The 17,513-nt window shown below is 36.6% G+C and overlaps 1 protein-coding gene across 1 annotated transcript; it reads left to right on the plus strand.

Moving 5' to 3' along the window:
* Window positions 1-9,850: 9,850 nt before the first annotated feature.
* On the plus strand, window positions 9,851-10,911 carry LOC141668523 (uncharacterized). The gene has a single exon (XM_074475422.1). It carries the CDS (start codon window positions 10,008-10,010, stop codon window positions 10,743-10,745), a length of 738 nt encoding a protein of 245 aa, XP_074331523.1. The 5' UTR covers window positions 9,851-10,007; the 3' UTR covers window positions 10,746-10,911.
* The last annotated feature ends 6,602 nt before the right edge of the window (window positions 10,912-17,513 follow it).

The following is a 17,513-nucleotide window of genomic DNA, read 5'->3' on the forward strand; positions in this document are numbered from 1 at the left end:
TGAAGTGTTAAAAATGAATGAATCTCTAAAAACTGAGTTATAAAAGGAAAGAGAGATTATTAGGACTTGGACTAACTCTGGTAGAACAACTCAGGATATTCTTAGTAGTGGAAACTGGAAAGAGGGCTTAGGTTATGGAGATGATAAGAACAGTAAGGGAACTGTAGAAACTAAGCCTATAGTTGTTAAACAAAAACCAAAGGTAAATCCTGTTAAGTTTGTAACTGCAAAGACTGATATTGAGAAATCAGAAGTTAAGGAGAAATTTACTTCTGACAAACCTAAACAGGATAAGCCAACTGAAGTTAAAATAGGCTTAATGATGAAGAAGCAGCTTAAATATAAGCTGAAAGATGTTAAGAATGTAAACAAGGTAAAGCCACCTAGGAAAAATAGGAATGGAAAGGAAGGTGTGAACAAAAGTAACAATTATAAGCCTGTTCCTAATGCTTCTAGAAAAACATGTTATAATTGTGGAATATCTAACCATCTAGCTTCTTTTTGCAGGAAGAATAAGAACATAAACTCCTTACCTTCAAAATCAGGAGTTAAGAGTTAGTCTGTTAGATATAAGCCACAAAATCCTTGTTTTCATTGTGGTAGTTTATGGCATTCCATTTATACTTGTAAGGAATATCATAGTTTATACTATGATTATTATCAAATAAAACCTTCTGTAAAGAAAGTTAGCATTATTCCTTCTAGTTTAAGTTCTGATGCAAAGTCTGATATTGCAAATTCTGATAAGAAAACTGTTAATATAAACTCTGATGCTAAATCCGCTGAAAATGTTAACAAATTTAAAAAGGCCAAAGGATCCAAGCAAGTCTGGGTCCTTAAAACTAATCATTAGTGGTCTTTGTGATTGCAGGGCAACAGGAAAAAAATCCTAGTTTTAGACAGTGGATGTTCAGGACATATGACTGGAAATAAAGCCCTGTTATCGGACTTTGTGGAGAAAGCTGGCCCAGGTGTTTCTTATGGAGATGGCAACATTAAAAAAACTCTGGGATATGGCAATATCAATCTTGGGAATGTCATCATTAAAAATGTAGCTCTGGTCTCAGGACTTAAACACAATCTGCTGAGTGTGAGTCAAATCTGTGACAGAGGTTATCATGTGGATTTCTTTGAAGAACACTGTGAAGTTATAAGCAAATCTACAGGCAAAGTTGTTCTGAAAGGATACAGGCATGGTAACATTTATGAAGCCAAGCTTTCAACAAGTACTGATGGTTCTGCAATCTGTCTATTAAGTAGAGCATCAATTGAAGAAAGCTGGGATTGGCACAAGAAACTCTCTCATTTAAATTTTAACAATATAAATGAACTAGTCAAGAAAGATCTTGTGAGAGGACTGCCAAAATCAGTATTTGCTCCTGATGGCCTTTGTGATTCATATCAGAAGGCAAAATAAAGAAAATCTCTATTCAAGAGCAAGACTGAATCATCAATTCTTGAGCCTTATCACCTACTACATGTTAATCTATTTAGTCCAATGAATGTCATGTCTATTGCAAAGAAGAAATATGCTATGGTCATAGTGGATGAGTTCACCAGATACACATGGGTGTATTTCTTGCACACAAAAAGTGAAACTGCATCTATCTTGATTGATCATGTCAAGCAACTGGATAAATTGGTCAAAGATTCTGTGAAGATCATAAGAAGTGATAATGGTACTGAGTTCAAGAATTTGATCATGGAAGAGTTCTGCAAAGACCATGGAATAAAGCAGGAATTTTCTGCTCCTGGAACTCCACAGCAAAATGGAGTTGTTTAAAGAAAGAATAGAACTCTTATTGAAGCTGCATGAACTATGCTTGATGAAGCAAAGTTGTCAACCTACTTTTGGGCTGAAGCTGTGCAGACTGCTTGTTTTACTCAAAATGCAACACTTATCAACAAGCATGGAAAAACACCATATGAGATGGTGAAGAAAAAGAAGCCAAATCTGAAGTATTTTCATGTATTTGGATGCAAGTGTTTTATTCTTAAGACTCATCCCGAACAGCTATCCAAATTTGATCTAAAAGCTGATGAAGGAATTTTTGTTGGATATCCACTTTTCACAAAACCTTTCAGAGTCTACAATTTAAGAACAAGGGCTGTCATGGAATCTATCAATGTCTCTTTTGATGATAAGAAGATTACTGAACTTGAAGATTTCAATGATCATGATCAGTTGAGATTCGAAAATGAAGTTTTAAATTCTGATTTTGTAAATCCTGACAGTCTAAATCCTGATACTGCAAACTCTGATGGATTAAACTCTGATGTCATTGAAACTGTGGTGACTATGCCTAAGGAAGATGCACCTGTGCAGGGGGAGCATACTGAAGATCCAACTACATCTCAAGAAGCATCAGAACCTACAACAGGCTCTTCAAGTTCTGATGGGCCAAGTTCTAATATTTCTGGAAACTCAAATTCTGAAGGATCCAACTCAGAGAGCATAATTTCAGGGGTAGCATCAGAAAATATTGATGGAGACGGCATGAATCATGGGGGAGCATCCAGTTCTAGAGATAACCTTCCATCTGCAAGAAAGTGGACTAAAGCACATACCCCTGACTTAATTATTGGAAATCCTGATGCAGGTGTCAGAACTAAAATAGCTACATCAAATGAATGTCTCTATCATTCTTTTCTTTCTCATACTAAACCAAAGAAAGTGGAAGAAGCTCTTCATGATATTGATTGGGTGCAAGCAATGCAAGAAGAGTTAAATGAATTTGAAAGAAATAAAGTCCAGACCCTAGTGCCAAGACCAAAGAATAGGTCCGTTGTTGGTACAAAGTGGGTGTTCAGAAACAAAACTAGCAGATATCTTCACAAATCAACAGATCAACTAGCAGATATCTTCACAAAACCACTGTGTGAAGCCACTTTTACAAGATCGGTAAATGAACTTGGAATGGTTTCAGGTTCTTTCTCTAAATCTGCTTAGTTTATGTTCTGATACATCAGACTTTATGATCAGTATTTACAGATATTACTATCTTTGTGTATTCTGTGCTTAAATTGAAATTTGCTTAAGTGTTGATTGTTGTCTGATGTGAATTTCTAAACTCTGATAGTGATATGAATGTTTCTGTGACTATTCAATCCAATGAGGATAACTGTGCTAGATGTTGACCTAGTAGTCTTTAATATACTAAAGATCCCATGTTTGAAGTAATTGTTTATGTGGAAATCTTTTAACACAAGCAAATTCTGATATTGAGCGTAGTTAAGTTTACTTTGTCTATCTTATTACCAAGTCAAAAACTAGAATAATGCTTCTGATCTGTTAAGTTCTGATGTTAGTAAATCTGGTGGATGTACTAAGTGCTGATAAGCCTCACTTATCAAAAGAAAAAGAAAAGAAAAGAAATAAATATCAGGTACTCCTTTGAGATTTAGAGTAAAAATGTCGAAGGGAAGACCCAAGTGCATTGCTGGTATTAAGTAATATGCATTAGAAAAGCAAAATAAAATTTTCTTGGTGACTTTTCACACTCTATAATTACTGGAAAAATACTCTGATAACAGCATAAATTCTGATAAGCAGTCGTGACTCACTTACACTGAGAAGCTACTGTAAAATGGAATTTCAAAAGATGCATAAAATGAGCACAAAACAGTTGAGGTGGACTCATGCATGAACTCATTCTAAAGTAGACTTCAGAATAATGACAGATTTTGAGCAAAGTTCTTAGTTATGCCTTATTTCTAAGATGTACTGAAGTGAATCAGACTTTACTCTTTGTCTGATATTTAGCTTAATGCACACACTTACACTCCATATGAATGATGAACATTACTGTGGTGATAAATGTTGTTTTAGATGAACAGTTTATGTGTCAGATTGCATAAATTCTGAGGACAAGTTCTGATTGAAGTTCTGATGATTAAGTTCTGATGAAACCATATCAGTATTTGTGTGAAGAATTACAGGGATAAACATTCACTTTTCTAGTTAAGGAGCCATATTCTGATGACTTTTAAATCCTGATAATAATCAAGTTCTGATGCTGACGTGGCAGTATTTATTTACTTGGTTTATTTTTGGTCATTACCTGAATGATAATATTTTTACAGAATATTGGTTAATATGAGATAAAATGGTCATAATAAGTATGGGTTAGTGGTTAACGTGTATGTCTTGAAAAACTACATGTGCACGGTAATTATTGCTTATTTTACGTGCCCATTAACTCTTTTTCTAACCGTTTACTGGCTGTTCACATGGTGCCAGGTGTAAAGTGTATCCCATGCTTCAAAAATACAACTGTTGAGTGGAGAGAGTATATATATGAGAGATAAAAGATTTACTAATCTTTTACTTACTTTTCTATTCTAAATCTCTTTTACTCTCTCTCTCTCTCTCTCTCTTTTATTTTCTGAAGTTGTCTTTCTCTCAGGACTTTCTACAAACACTTAGCAAACATTTTCTTATTCACTTAATTTCTTACAGAGATGGCACCAAAAGACGTAATTTTTGATGGAGCTAAGTTTGTTCCTAATAACTTCTCCGTTATTCTTAGCAAGTCAGAAGCCCCATCAAAACTTCACTTCATTCAGGACTTTCGTACTAGTTCTGATATTGGGTACGCTCTGACCGAACTGAATGAAGTCTCTGGTACTCAAGTGCTGGAGTTTTGGAGAAGCGGAGTATATGATGATGGTGGTGCTCAAGGGTCCCCATGTATAATTTTTTCATCAGGGGAGGATGAGCATGTCATGACATTGGCTACGGTTCGAAGAGCACTGCAGCTGCCTGAGAACTGTGTTTATTCTACTGTTGAAGAGCCAGTTCTTCAAAACATGATGGTCAGTCTAGGGTATGAGAGGACATTGACAAAGCTGGGTCAGTTGAAGAGATCTTACATAAGGAGGGAATGGAGTTTCTTCTTTGACTGCATAACCAAGGCTTTTGCAAACAAATGTTCTAATTTCGATGCAATCCCCATATTCAGCCAACAAATCGGGTATGCTCTCATAAATCAAACTGATTTTGATTATGCAAGTGTTGTCTTAGGTTTTATTGGGGATAGAATGACAGAAAATAGAAATACTGTTTATTTTTCTAGATTCTGTCATCTTATCTATAGTTTTTGTTGTGATGATAAGCCCCAATCAGCTAGTGAATTAATTTCATCATTCAGACTAGCTAAAAGAGCTTTTAATGACTTATCATCTACTGATAATAAGAAGGTTGTGTTATGACCCCTCCTAGTTCCTTTATCTGTCAAACAAGCCTTAATAACCTACGATCCAGTTAAATACACTGAACTATATCCTGCTGTCCAACCAGCAGAACCTCATCCATCAGCACATACCACCTCTACACAAACACCTCAAACTTCTCAACCTCAACCTTCAGATCCTACAGTGAAGCCTTCATCTTCCAAACCTAAGAGGACTAAGAAAGTACCTCAGCCTCAACAGAAGAGAAGGAGAATTATTCTACGAGATGAATCAGATGTTGAGGAACAGGTTCCCATATCAGAACCTGTTGTTGTAGAAGCTGAGAAGGTTTCTTCTCAGAAAGATACTGTAACTGGGAGTTCTAGGCCCCTCAAAAGGCTTAGAAAGTTAAATTCTAATGATAAAGCTCCTAAAGTGTCTCCACCGTTGAAGAAATTAAAGAAGCAGAGAGCTCACAGGGACATAGTTGAGTCAGATTCAGAGGATGTAGTGGAAGCAGCTAAGGAAGGGGATCAGGAATCTCTGATCTCAACTGAACCAATTGTTATTGAATCACTTCCTTCTGCACAACAAGAAACTGCTCAAGACAGAATTCCTACACCTCCTATGTCATATATAGTTGACCAGTACATACTGAAGAACCAGGTACAAGTGCTGAAATTGATATTCATAACTTGATTGTGCCTGAGGTTTTGTACTTGGAAGCTCCACCAATTCAACTCACTCCACCAACAACATCAATTTTGGATGTTGATCAGAAGCTGACTGCAGATCAGAATTTAGAGGTTGATGTAGAAGCCTCTATAGCCTCACATACTGCTATTTTATCAGAGGATGATGATACTGCAGTATCTACAAGTTCTGATGCTGCCAATGAAGAAACTACTGGTGAAGCTGCTGCTAATTTAGATGCTGATGCAGCTGGTCCATGAGGACATGCACCTCAACAAACAGTTAATAAAGCTGATTTAGTCAAGAAGTTTGTTACAGGGGAAGCACCAGTACCTTGGAGTGAAACTCCTAGAGGAAAGGAGTGGACTAAGGAATGGAACACAGTTAGTTTTGTTCCTTCTGAAAAGATTCTTGCTGAGCATTTGGCATAGCTGAGAGTTAATGCATTGAGTACTAGGCACCTTCAGGGTCAACACTCAACAACTCATGCCAAGGTGAACAAAATTCAAGAAACCTTGATCCAACAAGATATGAATGTGAAACTTGAAAAGAACAGATTTTTCAAGCCAGCCTTTGACATAATTGCTTACATTGAGAAAACTCAGGAGAAGCAACAAACTCAAATTGATGAAATTCTGAAGAATCAAACTTCTCACCAAAATCAACTCAATGAGATTCAATCCTCAGTGGAATTGCTTGTCTCTCTTCTTTTACCTACTGATGCCAAAAAGGGGGAGAAAGTGATTAAGTCCAAATGCAAATCTATTCAGACACTGAAGGGAAAGGATGATGGAAATGATGACCAGGGAAACTCTAACAAGGGTAGAGGTCAAGGTCAAGGCAAAGGATTTTCATCAAGTAAAGCTAGAATTACAAGTCAAGGAACAAGTTCTGATACTGGGAGAAGAATAAGTTCTGATACTGGTAAAAGGATAAGTTCTGGTGAATATCTGGAACTTGATGAAGAAATTTCAAAGCAGTTATTTCTTAAAGAAAATCCAGGAATGGACTTTGAGAGTCTAAAGGAAGAAGAAGGTAGACTCAAAGCAGAAGGTGTCAAGACAAAATATAAAGCTTCTATTGTTGAAAAGAAATTTCCAAAGCCTAAGGGTATTGTGATAAAGGAAAGAACAAATTCTGAGACAACCAAAGCCAAATCACAAGTGGAAATTGATCCAAGGTCCAAAGGCAAAGAAAAAGTTGATGAACCTGTAAAGGTTTATATGCCAGTCATGGATGAAGAAATAATTGATGATGAAGAAAATGCTAATCTTACTCTGATGCAAAAGAAGATTTTTCAAACAACCTCTGACATGGCTCATGTTGTTCAGAGTCAAGATGTAGTAAGTTCTGATATGACAGTGAAGCAAACAACCTCTGACATAGCTCAAGTTGGATTGATATCAAAAGATAAGGAAAAGGAAACCTCTGACATTGCTCATGTTAAACCTTCAACGATACTCCTACCAGGATTCACCAAAGCTAAATAGGCTCAACCTTTAAAGACTGCAACAAGTGGTTTTGAAGCAAGAGTTGTTACAGGAAAGAAAGCAAGAGATAAATCTGGATTGGGTAGTTCTGATGAAAGAAGAGTACATTAAGTGAACCAGGTGTTGGAGCAACTCCTGAAAGATTGAATCAACTTGAATCTGTACAAATGGTTTACCATACCTTTTTGAAAGAACATATCTTGTTATATTTTATGACAGATGGAAGGGTATACCAGATTAGGCAGAATGTTATACCACTGAAGTATTTTGAGGAACTGGAACATGTTTTATTTCTACTTCAAGTGAAAGACAGATAAACAGATAGTGCTGCAGGTTATTTAAAGTCTCAAATTCAAAGACAGAAGAAGCTTTATTCTGTAAAGTCTGACAGCACATACTGTCCCAAGTACAGAGATCACAAAGGTGATATTGTCGAAATGAAGCCTAACTCTGCTAAGATCATAACTACTTTTCTGGGTTATAAGGCTGTGAAATTCAATCTAGAGTCTGACAAGGCATATCTGATCAGACTAGATCAGGAGATAAGAAAAGTTAAGATAAATGATCTTAGAGCAACTATTTTTCAAATTGGTAAAGATACAGCTGAATTGATAAATGCTAAAAGGAGGATGGTCAATGAACTTGAATATGATGAGAGATGTTTGTTGAAGAAATATCTCAGAACAACGCCTGATGTCAAAGAGATCAGAAATTGAAGCCAAGTCAAAGATCTACAACTGCTTAAATTCTGAAGTGTATACAGACTGAAGCTGTTATCAGACCTTAAGATGGTAAAGCTGAAAGGACTGTAAGTTGTAGTTATCTAGTCAAATTCTCATGCATTTGTACTTAATGTTTTTTACATCATCAAATATCTGTTAAACTTGTATATTATGCTAATTTACAAGTTGGGGGAGATTGTTAGATATATTTGATAATGTCATGTGTAATGTGATTTGTGTTTAGTTTTCAGATCTTACCTAACAGGACAAATCAGTACTTAACTGGAAATTAACATTTATACTGAAGACAAAACTTAAGATATCAGAACTTAAGTTATCAGAAGATATGTATCAGGAGATAATATCAGGACTTAAGATGACTTTCAGATAAGACAGGCGGCTGATTGAAAGGAAAGAAGACCGAGACTAAGACAGAAAGAAATATGCATGAAGAACGAATTCTATGAAGAATAGAATACTTGGAAGAAAAGATAACTAGTTGATATATTTTAGGAAGCAGAATTATATTCCATATCAATTAGAACATTATCTTGTAACTGTGTAGTATATAAACACATGTGTAGGGTTTACACTATAAGTCTTATCATTATCGAAGTTATTATTCTTTGTAACCCTAGCAGCTCTCGTGATAATTTGTTCATCACTGAGAGAGGACAGTTCCATATTGTAACAGAGTTTATTGTGTTGAATAAAATCTGTATTCTGTTACTTGAGTTCTTATATTCGATTTGATTGTAGTAAACACTGTATTCAACCCCCTTCTACAGTGTGTGTGACCTAACACATGAATGCAGCGATCCCCTCAGAATAACTAAACCAACCAATGAGCAACATCTCGATAAATGCAGTTATTCGCACAAAGATCAATCAATCCCACAACTCAACTCACAAACCAAAAACATGCGTGTGTGCAATTGTTTAACAGATATACTCTCACAACTAGATCAATAACCATGACTCACTACTCATCAAGGCAATCACAAGGTTATAAATAGAATTACCGCTAAACTCAAAATAACTGATAAATTTCAAGTGTAATTAATGCGATATTTATTATGGTTTTAGGGTTTATTTTTAACCCATTTCAATAGCTAAAATTAACTTTTTTACGTTTGATTTTTATTTAAAAAAATTTATATCTTGAATGAATTTTAAGGCTTAGTAATGTTACATTCTTCTTTAAATAAATGTTTGATGTTCCTATTTGGGGTTAATCATATAACACATTATTCATTGGACCCAAATATATCACTTGAACCACTCATTGCAAATTCGACTCAATTTGGTCACTAATTTGAAATATCGTATCAATGAGATCATTTTTCAATTTTAAATAATTTTTTAAAATCTAAAGGTATTCAACAAGGATTGGAAAAAGTCTTTTAAAATATGAGTGTATTCAATTTTGATTTTAAAAAATCCATCCAAATCTCATCGTATTCAAAAGTTCATGGTTTTTTTATTTAAAAAGGTTGTGAATTTTGATGGATTTACTAGTACATTTTTAATATCTTCAAATTTCTTCAAAATACATTAGATTTTGATGAATTTCTGAAAAACTCCACAAAATCTGCAATACTCTACAAGATTTTTGAATCAACTCCATCGAAATTCACGAACAATTAAAATCAATATTTTTTTAAAAAAATCCATAAATTATTAACAATCTTTCAAAATTTAACATAAATAGACCCCGGATAAAAATGTGTCCTACTATTATAATTGAAGGAGCCCGTGACCTTCAACAGCTCGCACCCCCTCCCCCTGTTTTTTTTGTCAAGTACATCTTATCTTTACAAAATTAATAAAAAAGTACATAATTTAATTAATTTCTTTGTGACGAAGGTTTACAAATAGTAAGTTACATACAGATCTCGGAAAAACTTGCCTCCTGTTTACATCACCGATCATGGCCAACGACTTCAAATTCCCACCCGTGGTTTTCCCATCGGGCGGCAACCCGAATCCAGGAACCCAACCCCGCCGACCCGCTACGGCGCCGTTTCAATCCCCTCGTTCCTCTAACGCCGGCATCCCCTTCTTATCCTTCGACGTCGGCGCCGCCGCCACCTCCTTCCCTCCTCCCCATTTCTCCAATTCGGGCACCATTTCCGGCGCCTCATTCGACGACGAACCACCCCTTCTCGAAGAACTCGGCATCAACACTAAGCAAATCTGGAACAAAACAGTTTCAATTCTTAACCCGTTTCGTGTTAAACCCGATTTACACGAAGATGCGGATCTTTCGGGTCCTTTTTTATTCCTTATGGCATTTGGGCTTTTTCAATTACTGGCGGGAAAATTACATTTTGGGATTATTTTGGGGTGGGTTACTGTTTCCGCGTTGTTTTTGTATGTTGTTTTCAATATGTTAGCGGGTCGGAATGGGAATTTGGATCTTTATAGGTGTTTGAGTTTGATCGGGTATTGTATGTTGCCTATTGTGATTTTGTCAGCATTGTCGTTGTTTGTTCCGCAAGGTGGGGGTGTGATTTTGGGGGTTACCGGTGTGTTTGTGATTTGGTCGACGAGGGTTTGTACGAGGCTTTTGGTTGAGTTGGCGTCGTGCGGTGATGAGCATCGCGGTTTGATTGCGTACGCTTGTTTTTTGATTTATGTTTTGTTTTCGTTGTTGGTTGTTTTCTGAGGTGAATAATGGAAGTGAATTATTGGTTGGGTTTTGTATGGGATTTTTACGGATTATTACTAATTGACTGATATTTCGTTTTCTGTATTTGGTTTTTGGCAATTTTTTCTGTGATTATGAGTAATGTGGTTTGATTTTTATAGGAAATGTGGTTCGGATTTTTACATTAGCTCCCTATATATTGGATATGGTGGTTTGAGTATTCTGTTTTGTTACTGTATTGCATTGTAATATATAGACTATAGTGCTATGTGAGCAAGACTATAGATGAAGATTGTTATACACTCCAGTATTTTATCCAGCTGATGTTGGTTAGTGTATCTCGATTATTCATGATAGCTCTATCTATAGCAGTGTTCCAAAAATCCCTAGGCGTGCAAGAGTTGTGAGGGTACTTTTGAGAGATTAATCGGCAAGTCGGAGATTAATCGGAACATTAATCGGAAGAATATAAATATTATTTATAATTTTTATAATTATATAATGATCAATATGTAAAATATTTGTTTGAAAAAAAAATAGAATGGTATTAAACAATATCTAGACATTTGACATTTGTTATATACTAATTATTGAGTTTACTATATTAACTATATTTTAATTCACACTTTTAAACTAATTAAAATATATCATTTTTATATTTTAAGTGAGAAAATAGATATATTAGATTACCGGTTATTTTTTACCAATACTTTATATTAGAAATTGACATGATATTGTGTGAAATTTGGAAATTAATCAATTAAAATTATAAAAACATAAAAAAATGTTTTTTTAATTATTTTCCGCCTCGACCGTCTAGGACCGATTTTTGACCGTCTAGCCCGCCTAATCCCAATTTTGACCCGATTTTTAAAAAAAACGCCTAAATCACCGTCTAGGTCCGAGTCGGGGCGTTTTACCACCGCCTAGCGCATAGGCGCCGCCTAGCGGCGGCCTAGCGCATAGGCGCCGCCTAGCGGCCGCCTAGCGCCTAAGCGGCCGCCTAGCGCCTTAGCGGCCGCCTGGACCGATTTTTAGAACACTGACCTATAATACACAAGTAACTAGAGTCCAAAGATCGTCCTAGTTTATATAAGAAACCAACTTTATGATAGACTTTTACTTTATTTAAGAAGTTGCAAACACTTGATTCAGAATTTGTTAGCACTTGGTATTGGCGAAAAACCCTTGTCCGTACATCAGAATTCAGAAGTCACTCCTATTGTTTAAAATAATGAAATGTCCTCCCAGATTAGTGAGATACTAGAAAGCGGGGATTTTTTTGTCACCCCACAAATCCCCTGTTGCCACGCAGCTCGCACATTCCAGTACTGAATACTCGGATTCTTGGAGATGTTTTGATGCTCAAAAATCTCAACTGAAATTCATCTTTTTCACAATTTGTACTATAAATATAATTGATTTTGATTTAAATTCTTGTGTTTTAGATGCTTCTATCATGTATTTAATTTAATTTGCAAAAAATTATTAGACTCGTTAATGAATTTGATCATTCATAACATGAATTACATAGTTGTAATATTATGATATGTGTCATATCTCCCGAATCCCCATATTATTTAATTTTACGAATCCCCAAATTCCAATATAGTTTTACTGTTGCATGGTACCCCATGTTGTCATATACGTAGGGGTGTACACGGTTTGACCAACCCGACCAATCCAAACCGAACCGACCCTATTTCGGCCGAACCAAACCGATTTTTTTCAACCCGATATATAGTTGGGTCAAAAAAATGTCAACCCGATTTAATTGAGTTGGATATGGTTTTCGATAATTTTAAACCAATCCAACCCAACCCGATTAAAATATATATGTACATGCTAATAAGTTAATCCAAAATTATATTTAGGCTATTTACATATATCCATATATCTCTAACTCTAAATGTAACTTATAACCTTCATGTTCATAGTTCATTTCGTAACAACAATAGATGTTTGATTAGTGTTATTTTTTTTGTATTTATGATTCATTCCAATATTTAAAGCGTAAGCAATATTATTAGTACTTTTGATGTCGAAAATTATATGCTTAAGACTATTTAAAGAGGATTGTAATATTGTTTTGAACTATTTTCAAGTATTTTGAACTTTGAAATCTTATGTTTTATTATAATTTTTTATATTAATTTTGTATATTTAATAAACCGATCAAACCGATCAAACCGATCCAAACCGAACCAAACCGAAGTATACAAATTGGTTTGGGTTACGAATTTAAACGGTTTGGGTTGAGTTGAAATTTTGAAAACCCGAATTAATTGGGTTGGGTTGCTAAATTCTCCAAACCCGCCCAACCCGATCCGTGTACACCCCTACATATATGGAGATATATTGGACTCGGTCCTTAAAAAACTTAAAAACTTATTAACTTTGGTGCAATCATCTTTATGTATTTTTTACTACTAAATTTTTGTAATGTCATTATAGGTCCAACAACCCTACCTCGGCCTTGTGGTGTTGTAAGTTAAAATTTTCAATCAGTTTACTGCTTTTTTAAATAAATATGCTGTACAAATTATGATACGAATGTTCTATGTTTTTAATACCTGGACCTTTAGGAGTCTTTTGAATGTGTTACATGTAATTAGGATGAAGCCGGAAAGAAGTCTTAAGAGTATCTGCAGGGGTTGTATATCCTTTGACAACAGACACTGTTAGTGTTTCGTCCAGAGCTTACAAGGTTCTATCATCTATGACATCCCTATTATAGCTGTATATCATATCTACTGCTAGAAATATTTTCTTGCCTTAGAGCCCCTACTTCACTGCAAGGGGACACTAAATGCTTCACGTGCTGGACACTTTATAAAATAAGAGACACTTGAAAGTGGCTGGAGATGGTTAACTGGGTCGACAATTTATTTTATCTAACAACAGTTATTTAAATTTATTTTAGAGTCACGTATCCAATTTGGTGCTCTACCAACTTATGATGATACAACAAATGGCTTACCGGAACCAAATTTAGGGGAAGAACCTTTTGGGCCGTATGAAACATATGTTCAAAATAGTATGCAGATGCGTGATAGACAGACACATCATCAGCTAAAAAATGACCTTATTGAACATATTTGCAGTTTCATAATAATCGTTATTTTTTTTAAAATTGTAATATTTAAATTTAATGTATTTTTATTTCATGTTTTAGTAATATGCTAGATTTTAATTACATTTTTTTGTCTATTTAATTAGCATATTTAAAATTTTAATCACTTTTATTTGATTATTATAATTTATTTCAAATTGTTACTTAATTAAAATTTTACGCTAATACAATTGAGTTATATTTGCAAATTAAATAATAAGTTAATGATCGAGTTAATGAGAATGTATAATTAAATTAGTGTGATGAAATTTAATAAAAGAGAATTAATACATTTATATATATATATATAAGTAAATGTATAAAATATTATAAAAATGATTTTAAAAGGGGGCTAAATTGACCCTCCATCACACAAACTAGTCCACTTGATTTTTAGGGACATATTAATTTAGGTGGACATTAAAAGGGTCCACTAAATTTAAAAAGAGGCACTCCCCACCGTGGACGCTCTTATTATGACATTATAGCCATTTAAAAAGTAAGCATTGACGATAGATTTCCAGAAACCTGATGCAACTTTTACGTCCACTCGTGTATTTCAACAAAATCTGACAAAATGTCAGATATTTGCAAACTTTGTTCACTTGGTAGCTTTACTTGCAAACTGCTATATTTGCTTGATTGTACTAGAGTGCAATATATTTACATATATAACTATTTGATGGGATTGATAACTGTTATATGCCATGGTCTATGGTTCTTGTTTGTAAAATATTTGATCATACAGACCTGGTGAGTTATGTCGGTAACAGTTCACAAATGTCAAGTTTCTCCTTTGATTTCATTAAAAAAACATAGTTTTCTGGAAGACTGCTTAATATATTGACTTGGTAAAGATACATAATACTATCATGTATGATCGAAAAAATTTGAACCGAAATACCAAACATGTTGAATAATCTAACGTCGAGAAATTGATAGTTATACTGAATGATAGTCTATATTAATACAGGCCCAATAGCAGAGGCTCAGGGCCCAATAAGAAGAGTCCAGGAAACTCAGCTTTAACCTTAAAGAGCCCAGGACGCGTGGCAACATCACCACCGTCCACGTACCCCGGATCCAGAACATTCCAACGGTCCGGATTCGATAGTACTCTGACGCATCACAGACGTTCACATGCCCTACAGTCCAAAATGCACACCTACGGTCCAGATTAAAAGGTACAAATCCCTAAACCCTAGTGAGAGGCCTATAAAAGGCAGGACAAAAGGAAGGTTATAGGTTACACTCTCTCTTACATATATTTACATTTACACACACACGTACACACCATAAAAACACTTGCATAATTCCCGTTTTGCCCCTTTTCTCCTTCAAAACCCTTTCTCATTCTCACACCGGAGGTGCCGCGGGGACGCCACCCCCCTCCGGTTCTGCTTTGTAGGTTCCCACCCTACAACTGCACCACACGCCGCCATTTCCGTCAAAACGAAGCTTGAGTCCGGGCCAAGCGAGGAGAAGACCCCGGGGCGAATTGGGATTATCATTGGCGCTAAAAGAAGGGGTCGAACCTCCGACCAGTAGTGTTCATATCCGCCACTTCTACCCTAACCAACAACTCAGAATACCACTCCTCAGTAAGAACGACACTCCCAGTCTCTCAGATCTGTTTTTTACGAATTATAATACTATAGATTCGTGGTATTGTTGAATAACCATGACGACAAGAAAGAGCAAAGCGGTTGTCAATACCTCTTTCCTTCCTCCTCCGCCCCAACCCAGGGATGGAGAGATGGAGGATGTGGATGAAGGGCTCCCCATAACCCAGACTCCCTCTCAAAATCTCCAACCAGGAGACCAGAGACTAGACATCGAGAGAGCTGCCCATAAGCATACAGGAACTTCGGCCAACCCCTAGGAGGACATGACCCCAGATCTAATACGAGCTGCGATGGACCTGTGGAGGGAAAAGCATAATACCGAACCTGAAACCCGCCCAGGGGATCAGCAAAAATGGTCCGGGGAATCCCGGGGATCCGTCATTGATCGGATTACAAAGAACTTGAAGAAACCATCAGAGGATGCCAGGGATGAAATAAAGAGAGCTGCCCTTCGAGAGAGAATCCGGAAGGAAGAAGAAGCCAAAGCCAAAGAAGCTATTGAAAAGAGAATCCGGGAGGAAGAGGCAAAGCTAAAAAGAAAGGCACACCGAATTCATGTTTCTTCCGATTCGGAACCTGAAAAGGAGTCCAAACAAGAACAAATGGCCCGAACTCTCCGGGATCTCAAGAGGAAAGTAGAAGGCGATATGGAAGTAGGTGCGGAAGCCACCCCGTTCATCAAAAAGTTGGAATCTACCCACAGAGAATCAGGGCTCAAACACTTCAACTTTGACTCTTTTGATGGGTTAGCTGACCCCGAGGAGCATCTGAACTACTTCGAGCAAATCTCCAATATTTATGATTATAGTGACCTAACAAGATACCGGTTCTTTGCATCAACACTCAAAGGGGGAGCTCAGAAATGGTTCAGCCGAATTCCATCCCGGAGTGTGGACTCCTAGAAAGACTTCCGGGAGATATTCTTAAAAAGGTTCAGGGCTAACCGGATGAACGAGCTACAAATGTGTCATTTGGAGACAATCCAGCAAAGAAGTAAGAGTCCCTCCTTGAATTTATCAAGAGATTCCAGGAAGCAGTCAATCAACTCTCCAACTTAAAAGAAAAGGAAGCAGTAAACATCTTTCAGAGAAACTTGCATCCAATATCCTGCGAAGGATACGTGAAAGATTTGATTCAATGAGAACCCCAGAGCCTGGCGTCTGCTTATGCCTTGGCATCGAAGTTCATAAAGGAAAATGACTTTCTCAAGTCAATAAAAATGAATCGGAGAATACATCATGATGACGAGTCCTCGGAGCGTCGCTCGTCGTCTCGAAAAGACAAAAGATACAAACTGGACAGACAGGCCAACTACATTCAACAATCCCGGGGAACCCCACCCCGGGAAAGTTACGCTGAATAAAGAAAAAATGAAAGGAAACCTAAGGCCAAAAAGGAACCCAAGCCAGAACCCGAATGGACTCCCCTCAACCGGCCCCGGGAAGACATTTTGCGCGAAGTTAAGGGTAAGCCATTTTATTATCCACCGAAACCTCTACTAGCGCCTCCCGAGAACAGGGCCCGGGATAAGCACTATGGCTATCATGAGGATCATGGCCATACCACAGAAAACTGTTTCTCTCTCAAGATGTTCATAGAAGACCAGATCAAGAAGGGAAACATGAACGAGTATCTTCAAAGGAGGATGAATGACAAAGACAGAGCCCCGGGAAGCGGCAAAAATATGGTGAATGTTGTCTTTGGAGGCACAGCTTCTCCGCCTCGGAGCCCGGACCCAAAAAATGACGTGATGATGATACAGCCCCTGGAAGATGAGCCAATCTGCTTCTCCTACTCGGATTATGAGGGACTCGATCCGGATCACAATTTGGCATTGGTGGTAACCCTGGATGTCGTAAATAACGAGGTAAAAAAAATTTTAGTTGACAACGGTTCCTCTGCTAATATTGTATTCGAGCACACACTTAACCATATGGAGCTTGGGCACCTCCGAATGGACCCCTGTCTTGAAGATCCCTTATATGGATTTGGAAATACAATGATTCCAATCCGGGGTATCATTTATCTACCTATTATCTGAAAGAGATA

This window comes from Apium graveolens, chromosome 6 (genome assembly GCF_009905375.1).
Source record: "Apium graveolens cultivar Ventura chromosome 6, ASM990537v1, whole genome shotgun sequence".
NCBI classification, from domain to species: domain Eukaryota; kingdom Viridiplantae; phylum Streptophyta; class Magnoliopsida; order Apiales; family Apiaceae; genus Apium; species Apium graveolens.

Bases quoted from the DNA above. Each gene is read 5' to 3' on its own strand.
- LOC141668523 (XM_074475422.1), top strand. From the start codon at position 10,008: ATGGCCAACGACTTCAAATTCCCACCCGTGGTTTTCCCATCGGGCGGC.